Source organism: Brachyhypopomus gauderio, chromosome 3 (genome assembly GCF_052324685.1).
Source record: "Brachyhypopomus gauderio isolate BG-103 chromosome 3, BGAUD_0.2, whole genome shotgun sequence".
In the NCBI taxonomy this organism is placed as follows: domain Eukaryota; kingdom Metazoa; phylum Chordata; class Actinopteri; order Gymnotiformes; family Hypopomidae; genus Brachyhypopomus; species Brachyhypopomus gauderio.
The window spans coordinates 34434814-34447275 of record NC_135213.1 but is presented as its reverse complement, the minus strand read 5'-3'; the positions used below and the strand labels follow the sequence as shown (position 1 = coordinate 34447275).

The 12462-nt window shown below is 41.9% G+C and overlaps 1 protein-coding gene across 1 annotated transcript; it reads right to left on the bottom strand.

The window, feature by feature from the left end:
• Nucleotides 1-4764: 4764 nt before the first annotated feature.
• Nucleotides 4765-12462, bottom strand: LOC143509643 (uncharacterized). Its single transcript, XM_076998493.1, has 4 exons — nt 12333-12462; nt 10734-10870; nt 8862-9098; nt 4765-7199 (listed from the first exon to the last, which is right to left on the bottom strand). The coding sequence occupies exons 1-4, from the start codon at nt 12460-12462 to the stop codon at nt 6585-6587; spliced, it is 1119 nt and encodes a 372-aa protein (XP_076854608.1). The 3' UTR covers nt 4765-6584.

The following is a 12462-nucleotide window of genomic DNA, read 5'->3' as shown; positions in this document are numbered from 1 at the left end:
CTCCGTATAAACTAGCTTGTATTTAGGTACATACAGCGACAATATACATGTTTTATGATCAGTTGACATGTTTAATACTATTGTTAAAAGAAAAGGATTGAGTTTGAGCAGGGTTCGTACGGTCATGAAAAACCTGGAAAAGTTATGGAATTTGAAAATAGCAATTTCCAGGCCTGGATAAGTTTTGGAAAAATAAAAAATACTCAAATGTTTTGGAAAAGTCATGGAAATTTGCTTGACACAATAAATGTATGTTGTTCTGATAACCGGAAGAAAAAATTAATAAATATAATATAGCCATTTTTTTTCATTGTGCGGACCGCTAACGTAACTTCACACATTAGTTCACTGCGTTAGCGTCGGACTCCAAGCGGAGCTGTAGATTGTACTTTGATGTAAATCAGCGTAATGCTGGTAAATGCCGATTAAACAATGACTGCTTCAGTTGGACAAATACAAGCTATGGCTTGTGAAAGACAAGGACACGGGGCATGCAAAATGTGCACGGTTAACGATGGGGTTAGAGACTGAAAAGTCCGTCATAAAGCAGTTTTCGTTGTTAAGCGCGACCCTAGATTTAGATACGTTTTGATCGTAAACACAGTATAGAAAAAAAACTAACGATGTCCTCGTGCGTACAACGCGAGAAAGAGCGATCGTGTTGCCGAGATGGGCTGCAGTGGAGCCTGTGCTGCCTCAGCTTATCGTACACAACACTCCACAACACTCCACTGTGCTGCCACTGCTCCTCCGTGCACGCGCGAAATAATAAAAAAAGTAGGTCGTAACTCCGGTTTATATTGATATTGAAAATACGGTAAATGTTTATTTTTTCAATTAAACCACGTGGCTTGTCATTAATTTATGATATACTGTGGAATTTTGGCCTGGATTTTTTCTTATTTTTCATGTCTACACATATGTTTAGAGAATGTATAGTCATTAAAATTTGCCTCAAAGTCATGGAAAAGTCATGGAAATTGATTGTCAAAAAAGTGTATGAACCCTGTTTGAGGGTTATTTATCACATTATCATAAAGCTTATTTAAAGTTTTGGCGCGAGTTGAGCTCTGTGTCGTAAGCGTATGCGCGAGAGTGAGTTTTGGCGCCTAGTGCTGCAGATGATGACACTTTATGCTGATTAACGTCAGTATTACTACTTTTGGTGTATAAATGTAAAGATAGTGATTAAATGTGATTATTCATTGTATGTGTTGCAAACACTACATATGTTCAGTTAATTGTGAATTACGTTCATTATTACTTTTTTGTGTATTGTATGGATAATATAGTAATGAGTAGGCCTGTCGTGATAATTACATTATCGACTAATTTTTTTAACCGCAATCATTTTTGCTGATGTCGATAATTGGCCATTGGGTTTTTTTTTTTTACATGAAAATAAACCGTTAGATTTCAGAAAGGCACGTAGTGCTGCTCTCTCGCACCCCCTACCCCCTTAAGGGAAGACGAATCTGTGATCAGAGAGCGACATCTACCGGTTAGGAAATGAGTGCAGTACACGGAGAGCGTATGCGTCAATAACAGTGCCTCCACACACACAGGTGGAGATGTGTTAGCTCGCCAACGTCTTCGAGGCTAATAGGACTCGAAATAATTAGCTTTTTATCACATTATTTAATGGTTGTTTATTATAGTGACCGTAGCGCTTTAAGTGTCCGCACACTTCACGCGAACCTCCGCGAACGGCGGAAGCGTTCATACTATACATATCCATACATGAGCTTTACAACACATTACATTACTGCAAACTGGTGTAATTGTATTATTATGCTACTATAATATTATTGTGGCACATTGTCTTAAAGCTCCTTTGGGGAGCCCAGAAGCAAGAAAAAATCCTATAATGGCACTTTAAAATTACAATATTATCGTTTATCGCAATAATTTCTGGGACAATATATTGTTCTGAAAATTTTGTTATCGTGACAGGCCTAGTAATGAAATAATATGGCCTTATTATAGGTCAGGTTTTTTTTTTTGTTGGTTGGATAATCACATTCGGACCAATCCATTGATGGCGAGCCTCCCAGACTAACCTAGAGGGTTTTCTACATTCCATGGACAACCATTGAATTGAAACTTCCTTGAGTTGAGCTATAAATATCAACAAGAACTGGTAGGAGGAACACTTACCTTGCAAACTCCATGGACTGAATAGTTCGGGACTAAAAGAGAAAGACATTAGCACAGACACACATTGAACTTATATTGATTTAATCACCCTGAATATTTTGATTTATTGATATATTTATTTATTTTCTACCCAAATTAGACATATTCCTTTCTAATATTATTTTGTGTTTTGTTTGTTTACTTACCCTTTTTAAATAAATGTGAATGCATTTTCAAATTCCCAACAGTGCCAAGTAATTTTCTTGAGTTGCTGGTTGCCTGAGCTCCGTAGCGATCCTGGTACTTGTGACGATGGGTGCGGCGTGAAGGACGAGACACAGAATCCCTCTATAGCAGCAAACGTCACTTTTAATTTTAACAAAGATTGCGCAATAGCGCACGGAGAACAATACACAGACACAGCAACGTGTAGACTTTAGACAACGACGAGCACAGGACACTGCGCGAGCGCACATTAAATAGACAAACCACATTAGCCCCATGTGATCACGAGATGATTCACAGGTGAGACTTATTAATCACACGACATAACCCCAACCACGAATATCCACTGACGCAGACAAAGCACGTGGACAATGTTGACACACGCCCAAAAGGGAGGGGCCGGGGTCCTCAACGTGACAGACGCCCCCTCCAAGGGCACTACCCGTCCCGGGGTGCCAACAGGACAGAGTGCCTCGAACCCACGACGATGGGCGGATCCGACGCGCTCAGTCCTGCGTCTGGGAGGTGACTGCCCTTGGCGAAGCGTCCGTCACGAATCACCTAGCACACCCTCCCTGGGAAGACGGGGGAAAAGACGTTAGACACACACAACGGAATGGACACGAATACACACACAGGCACGTTCACACATAGAGGAACAAGAGGGGAAAAGGGGTTTGGTACACAGACGGGAAGACTCACAAACATTGGGACTGACAAACACGTAACAGGCGCCAGGCTCCTCGCCAGGAGGAGAGCGAGCAGGGGAGAGAGGTCCGGAGCTGCTGGTACTGCGTTGGGCAGTCCCCCTCCTGCCTTTGCTGCGAACCCTCCACCAGGTGCAGGGCAGCAGGAGGACGTGCCTGGTGCAGCGCGGCGGGCAGACGTGCCCGGTGCAGCGCGGCGGGCAGACGTGCCCGGTGCATTGTCGCGGCGGGCAGGCGTGCCCGATGCTCCTCCCTCGGTCTCCATACGCTCCTCTTCATCCTCCAGGATCCCCTCCATGGACTCTACCAGGCTCTCTCCCTGGGAATAGTCCATTGAGCTAGCCCTGGAGGGTCTGGAGGACGCGTTCTCGCCGGGAATCCTCCGCCCCTTCACAGTTCCCACGGAGGAGGGAAGGCTCTCCTCCTCTTCCTCCGTGTAGGAGCCCTCCTCCTCCATGTAGAGTCTATAGACTTTAGACAACGACGAGCACAGGACACTGCGCAAGCGCACATTAAATAGACAAACCACATTAGCCCCATGTGATCACGAGACGATTCACAGGTGAGACTTATTAATCACACGACATAACCCCAACCATGAATATCCACTGACGCAGACAAAGCACGTGGACAACGTTGACACACGCCCAAAAGGGAGGTGCCAGGGTCCTCAACGTGACAGTACTCTTCTGATTGGCCCATGTGTATACCAGTTTAATGTATACATACTCTGCCCACATATCTAAACGCTGATTATTTATATACTTACCTGTTATTATTATTTTTTTTACTATAGCTGTTGAGTATATATTTATTTTACACATATATAGATATTTATTGCTTATGTACGTTACATAGACGTTGGATAACAGATGGATAAATGGATAGATGGTTGGATAGACAGAGAGGTTGAAAATGGTAAAGTACACAGTTTCCAGAGAATCAGGACATTTCAGACAGAAGTCTTTCATCAGCCATGCAAGCAAAGGAGCTTCACTTTGTACCGAAGCACATTCTATACCAGGGGTGGCCAACCCGCGGCTCGCGAGCCGCATGCGGCTCTTTGCCTGGTTTCATGCAGCTCCCCAGCCGGTCCACGGGCTCACCTGCACAAACGGGGCGACACACTGCTACATTTTCGTGGTGCGCGGTTAGTTTACAAGCCTAGCGAGCCGCTAATACTTTTAAAACCGGCGTAGTGGAAAACACGCATTTGACTGTCTTCACAGCTAATAATTTACACTCGCCCATGTACGATGTGGCCCTTTGCCGTAACACAGTAAGAAAAGTGGCTCTTGGTCTATGACGGGTTGGCCACCCCTGTTCTATACCTATTATATATTACATACACATTATATACACAGTATGTATTCTAATACGAAGCACATTCTATACCTATTATATATTACATACACATTATATACAGTATGTATTCTAATACGAAGCACATTCTATACCTATTATATATTACATACACATTATATACAGTATGTATTCTAATACGAAGCTCTTTTGCTTGCACCGCTGATGAAGGATGTCTGACCGAAATGTCCTGTTTCTTATTTTAAAGCTTTTATAAATAACTTTCCATCTGAAAGTGTCTCGTTTATTTTTGAGTTATTGAGATTTATGTAGATCTCCAAGTCTGGTCTTGAATGACATTTGCAATAACATTTTATAAAGGAATGAAGCAATATCCAGCTGCTTAAAAATGTTTATTTTTTGTTAGTTATTGCTTTGCTTTTTTTTAAACTCCTAAACAATTAATTTCCCTTTATAATCCTTCATGAGGAAGATGACGTTGTATACACGAGCGCACCAACACGTACATGGATCATACTCCATACCACGGGAGTTACATAGCAGCATTAATAATTGCACAGCACGATCAGATGGCGATCAAAGAACGTGGCGTGAGATGAGGACTCCCTAAACGCTCTACGGATTTACACTAATGAAGCTCCGACTGTAATGAAGACCTACTGAATTACACGCTAAATTTTAAACTCTACTAACCATACGATGAGTTAATAAATAATCAGACGTTGAAAAGCATTCTGGACCAGCCAAATTAAACGAATTGGGGGGAGGGTGGGTGCACACAGCTTCCCCTGGACTGGCTAATTGTTCCTTGATGTGCTGCACATGGATTAGAAATCTTTCTCTTAAAACAAACGGGTGTGGGCGGTGAGTAACCGCTCGGGGGTATAGTGGGGGGTAAAATCTAGGAAATAACAGTTATGCTAATTTAAGTATTAAGTTTAACGTCTTCGTTAAATCTTATGTAATTGCGAGTAGTATCAAATCTATTACAACAAAGCAGCAAAACATTAAATGGCTTGTGCAAATATAAGTTATGTAAAATTACTTCATTTAAACATTTAACAGGAGTAAACACATGATTAACATCCTCTCCAATATCCATACTGCAAACATTCAAATATGTCCAGATATCAAATGTGTGTTATGTTTGAGAACCCTGCACATGTTATTCTGGTTTCTGCTTGAATGGCTCCTAAACGTCATCTGATTTTCTCTGACATCAGTCATTTACACTATTAATGAATAATCACACACACCGTGTTACTGTGCCATATTCTTAATGAGTACAGTGGGAACAGTTGTTGTCATGAAAGACCAGTGTAGCCAAGTCCTGCGGTGTTGGGAGTGTTGGGTGCAGTGTTGGGAGTGTTGTGTCTCGTGAGCTTTATCATGCTATGCCATTGTATTGTCTCCACTCAGCTACCCAAGTCTTTAGAATTACTTGTCCTACCCTTCCTTGTCTCACAAGGTTTAGCTGCTGTTCTTCTGTAGTCCGAAGTCTTATTACAGGACGTTTTTACACAGTATCCCAGTGCAGAGAACTAACAGTATGTTTATCATATGTTATTGTACTCATCTTTAGTGTGTCTATTTCAGTTACGCTCTGATCAGTTACACTCAGATTTTTCCAGTCAACTGCCAAATGAAATTAATAATTAAAATATATATAATAATCATAACATTCTATCTCAGTCCATAAACTTTGGAGGAAAAATTAAACATCCTTAAATACATTTTTACCCCAAGCATTGGGGAGCCTTTTCTCTTCATATTTTCAAACGAGTAATGTTGCTGGTTATGATCTTTGTGTCATGTTCTAGCACAGGACGCTGCTGATGCCATTGAACCTGACTGTCTTCTATTCATTCACGGTTATTTATTTAGCGAATGGTATGATCCTTACATTCATAGCAGTTCATTTTTGTGTTTTCTTCCCTTCAATGCCGTATTTTCATGTAAATAAATACTTTGTGAAGCTCTAGAGTCAGAGACTTGTTGAGCTAAAAGAAACTTGGACAACTTTTAGGAACCATTCACCCAGACAGACAAATAATTCCAAAGGGTTCACACTTATTAGTTTTTTCTTATAAAAAAAAAGTGTGTCCATCAACAGTCCTCTTCGCCCATTGGCTTAGCAGGTCACATGACCTGCCTCCCAGCTCGGCTGCCTGACTGAGAGGCAGACGCTCAATCTTACATGACGTGTTTCTCGAAATGGCCGAGTGGCTCCTTGGTGAGGCGAACAGGAGTCTCAGCTAGCGCTCTTGACTTCTTGGGACTCTCATAGCCCTTATTGTTGCCCATGGAGGGTCGAGCTCCATGTTCTGCCAAAACCAGGGGCTGTCGGTCGTCCTCCTCCAAGATAGCAAACATAGGTACTTGGAGATGGTCATCTTCCGCAGAGCAATTACCACTCTCCACCTGTTCCTGCATCTCCTGCTGGCCAGAGGTGGTGCTATTTGGTTCTGGATGCTGGTGACATGCTGTTGTGGCATTTCTGTTGGCGCCCCCAGGTGGCGTGGAGGACTCAGAGGCTGAAGACAGTGGGCCAAAATCTGACCCAGTGAAGCACAGACGCCACAGACCACCGACTAAGTTCACACGCTGCTGCCGCTGGGCTTGCTGGACTGGTGAGTAGGGGGTGGAGCTTCCAGAAGACTTGGAGTTGCAGCCATTTAATTGGTCGAGGAGCATGCCGTCGAAAAGATCCTCCCCCCTTGTGTCATTTAATTGGTCGAGGAGCATGGTGTCAGACAGATCCCTCCCTCTTGTGTCGTTATGGGGTTTTGCAGGAGAAAAGGCAGAACCCTTAGGGAAAGAAACAGAGTTATTTTAAACAGAGTTCACAGTAATGATTCTGGCTGAGGTTTTTTTTAACACATCCACACTAACATATGACCGTATCATCCTTATTTCATTTTCTTTCATTAAAGTATGCACGGAAGCTGGTGTACTCCAGTAGAACTATCACTATCTGAGCTACAACATCTACACATGCACACGCATTATTTATAAACAGTTTAGAGCTCAAACAGAACGAAGAGTGAAGAACGTTTTGGTCCCACTGACGTCCAGTTTGGGGTTGGATGACACATAACGACTCGGGACCTGCGCAGGATCGACTAGGACAGTTTAATGGGACTGACGACATTCTCCTGTGTGTAAGCACCTCTGTGACAGCTCAAATCACCACATGATACGTCTCTGGTAGCTCACAATTCATCTCCATATATACTTTCACCATACATACTTCATTTCACCATATATACTTTCACCATACATACTTTCACCATACATACTTCATTTCACCATACATACTTTCAGCATACATACAGTACACTTCCACTCAGCCACACAATATGATCTTTGTTTGCATTGCTACACTGACAGTATGAGGGTTTATTTCAGCAGTAGGTCTTTCACAGGTTTGCCACTCTCTTCAGCAAGTGCATGTATAACTAAATTAAGATCACTGGTGAATACAAATCAAATATATTTGTATAGCACTTTTCACAACTTCCATATATTTCATCTTGACAAAAATTCTGTAGGTTGCTCCGAAATGCTGCTTTTAAAAACTCTTTTCACATTGATGGTGTCAGTGTTAAAACGACTGTGGCTTTTCTCAGTCTGGGCATTTGGCAAACCCTGTACTTCAAAGCACAGGTCAGATTCCAGACTCTCACCAGCAGGGGGCAGACTTGTCCTTGGATCTTTGGAATGTTGTCCCCTCAGGACCTCGGAACGCCTGCCCCGCCCTTTCACACGTTCTTTCCTTGTCTCCCAACACTTAAATTTTTTTTGTGACATTCTGTAAAGCAATCTTGAATGTGAGGGAGAGGCTACATGTAAAACATTCTTCGTTATCATTTACTATGAGTGTAGTGAGCATGTTTGCTAAGATTATGAAGAGATGTAGTGAACACTTGAGAGTAGTGAGCGTTCTCAAAGTTTTACTAGGAGACAGGACTGAGCTCTGAATGATGGATCAATCCAGAACCTCAGACTCCTTGCATGCAAAAGATTCTGCATAATCATCATATCTGATCATTTGACTTTATATGTGATATGATGCCATGATCATTTTAGTATGCTAAACGTTTTTGAATGGTACGAATTTTAGTATACTAAAATTTTAATACAATTTTAGTATAAAATACTAAACTAAATAAATAAGTAAATACTTATCTAAGTTAGTGTACATATTTTTTTATAATAAATATAATCATTTGGAATCTTAACGGGGTGTTGGGCATTGGGGACATGAAAACTCCAAATGTTTGAACAGCAACAGATAAAAGTCCTGCCCCCCACAGAAGAAACAGATAAAAGTCCCGCCCCCCACAGGAGGAACAGATAAAGGTCCTGCCCCCCCCCCCCCCAGGAAGAACAGATAAAAGTCCTGCCCCCCATAGGAAGAACAGATAAAAGTCCTCCCCCCACAGCAGGTGTGTCTGTCCAGGTACTCACACTGGTCCCCAGTTTGGTGAAGGGTCTGCTGGTCATCCAGTTGCCCCACCTCTTTTGAAGCGGGGGCAGAGGGGACAGGAAGTCCTCAAACGTGCGCACTCTCCACGCCCGTGGACGTGCACTGCTCACAGAGCCAACATGGACACCCTCGGTCACCGTGGAGACACCTGGGGAGGTCGGAGCTGTCCAGAGCTGGCTGGCTTCTGTGTCGCTGTGTTGTAGAAACCGTTCATGTTGCTGTAAAGGAGAAGTAGATGGCCTTCAACACCAATCATGTTTTAATTTATATGAACATGAGAACTTTCATGAAAATAAAATGACTGTAATAATTATGCTGACAGCTGGTGCTGTGGCAGGAAATGGATCCGGAGATTAAATGGAAAGATTATCATGTATACAGATTAGTGCACTAATGCACGGGTTTGAGATTAGATGGAGAGATTATCATGTATACAGATTAGTGCACTAATGCACGGGTTTGAGAATAGATGGAGAGATTATCATGTATACAGATTAGTGCACTAATGCATGGGTTTGAGATTAGATGGAGAGATTATCGTGTATACAGATTAGTACACTAATGCATGAGTTTGAGATTAGGTGGACAGATTATCTTGTGTAGAGATTAGTGCACTAATGCATAATGTTTGTAAAAGAGATTACATTTATAATGCTGGTTTCCATGTTATGATCTATGAGACAGTGAGGGTCACAGTTTCAGTGCATTTTGCACATGCGTAAATCAGTCCAGGGTGAGAGAATGACCAACAGCTGCAGTATGACAAACATTTGACCCGAACCACGTCAGGCTGAGCAGTACCGCCAGGCACCATTATGTGTATTACCAGACATGACAGACATGTAACAAGGCAAAAAGCATTTACATATGGTGGTTTAAAGGATTTCATTTATTGCAAATGAAAATAAATCTAAAGTTTGTTGGGTGTGTTGATCAAACATACTGCAAAGAGTCGAACTGTGTGAAGGTCCTGTAGGAGTTCAGATCCACCACCACTTGCTGTTGTGTTCACGTAAGAATAAAGTCATGCACTCTTAAAGCAAACGATGCCTGTGTGTGTGTGTGTGTGTGGGGTTGTGTGTGAGTGTTAACATCAGGAAGCAGGACAGGACACTTAAGAGGCTTTTAGTAAATGTCTGATCGTCTTCACACAGATGGTATTTGCAGGACTATGATCCCCAAAACAATTTCCACTGGGAAAAGAGCCAAATTCCCCCAAACTGGAGAAAAACTAAAATTAAAAAATACGATGCAAATGATTGAAAATCTGCCTGGATTCACACGCTGCCACATTTTAGTGCCAGTACTGGACACACACACACAAACTGTAAAAAAGAAGAAACTTGGCTCCAGTAAAGCATTCTTTAGCCACAGCCATTCATGAGACAGCTAGCCAGGACCACCGGAGCCCCTCCCAGAGTGCCTCTATAACCCAGGGGTCTGACACACAGGGGTCTGACACACAGCCCTCAGCACAGTCAGCCCAGCACAACCTGGTCTGGGTTCCTTCATGTTCTTTCTGAACTGGGCCGGTTAAAGTTTAGACCTGTACATTTAAATTTCAAGGATTTAGGCAAAGGGACAACTAAATTCAGTTTCAGTTTCATCCAACTATTTTGCTGTAGCACTCAGACGTGTGTGTGTTTGTGAAAAATGAACATACAATAGTTGCAGTGTGGTTACTGGCTGTATCAACATGCTGTGAATGTGAAAGTGAAGAGCCACACACAGTCCTGTCTCATTGTTCATACTTCAACAGGTGAGTGTGTGTGTGTGTGATGGAGACATACTGCATGAGAGAGGAAGGCTTCTCTGGCTGTGCAAGTGTATGTGTGTGTGTGATGGAGACATACTGCATGAGAGAGGAAGGCTTCTCTGGCTGTGCAGGTTCTGGTGGAGATTGCAAACACCTCATCCATCTCCATCTCTGTTAGAGCACTAGAACACTCCAACTCTGCATTCTGGGATACATTAGTCCTCACTGCTGGGTCTATACAGGATGAAAGAGAGTGAGACCACGGATATCAAACACATGTAATCTCCTATAATAACACGCCTGTATCAAACACATGTAATCTATAATAACACGCCTGTAATAAACACATGTAATCTCCTATAATAACACGCCTGTAATAAACACATGAAATGTCCTATAATAACACACCTGTATTAAACACATGTAATCTCCTATAATAACACGCCTGTATTAAACACATGTAATCCCCTATAATAACACGCCTGTAATAAACATGTAATCTCCTATAAAAACACCTGTATTAAACACATGTAATCTCCTATAATAACACGCCTGTAATAAACACATATAATCTATAATAACACGCCTGTATTAAACACATGTAATCTCCTATAATAACACGCCTGTATTAAACACGTAATCTCCTATAATAACATGCCTGTAATAAACACATGTAATCTCCTATAAAACACACCTGTATTAAACACATGTAATCTATAAAAACACGCCTGTATTAAACACATGTAATCTCCTATAATAACACGCCTGTAATAAACACATGTAATCTCCTATAATAACACGCCTGTAATAAACACCTGTAATCTATAATAACACGCCTGTAATAAACACATGTAATCTATAAAAACACACCTGTATTAAACACATGTAATCTATAAAAACACGCATGTATTAAACACATGTAATCTCCTATAATAACTCGCCTGTAATAAACACGTAATCTCCTATCTCACTTGTAATATTCAAACACATTTATCTCCTAAAATAACACACCTGTAATAATCAAACATGTAATTTCATATCACACCTGTAATCAAAGTTGTCACCTTGTAAGTTGTCGCCACCCCCCGTCAACAATTTACACAAATTAAGTGTTATATCGCGATCTATCGATCACCAGTGGTTGGCACCAGAGCGAACTAGTAACTCATTGAATCATAGTATATGTGGATCAGAGGTAAATAAACTAGATTTTTTTTCCGGCGTGAGATATTGGAAGTGTGGCGTGAGAAGACGGTCAAATGCGTGTGTCTCACGCTCAATGCATGAGAGTTGGCAACCCTGTGGATGCAGACACGAAGCCGCCAGGTTTGCTTCATGGAAAATTCATTTTTAAGAAGCTTCCTAATGGAGACACTGGCAAGACTAAAGTTGTTTGCACCTTATGCAACGTGGAATTAGTTTATTGTAGGAGTTCTACCAGTCTGAAGTACCATTTAAACGCAAAGCACCCGTTTGCTAATGCTGCTGTGCTGCTGACGCTGGGTGTGTATATATATATATATATATATATATATATATATATATATATATAATGTATATATATAATGTATATATATGTATGCCGTCATTGGTAGCAGAACATAAAATGTCATGATGTCATTGAACTGTGAGAGGAGGTGTTACCTGTGTAAGGAAGTGTTACCTGTGTGAGGAGGTGTTACCTGTGTGAGGTTACCTGTGAGTGGTAGGCTGAGGTGTCTGTCATTTTCGGGGGTGGTGAGCTGTTTCCCTGGGTGACTGGGTGCAACCAGCTGCAGCTCACTCCCTTCTGCACTTAGAGAGCTCCGCCCCCTGCCCCGCCCCAT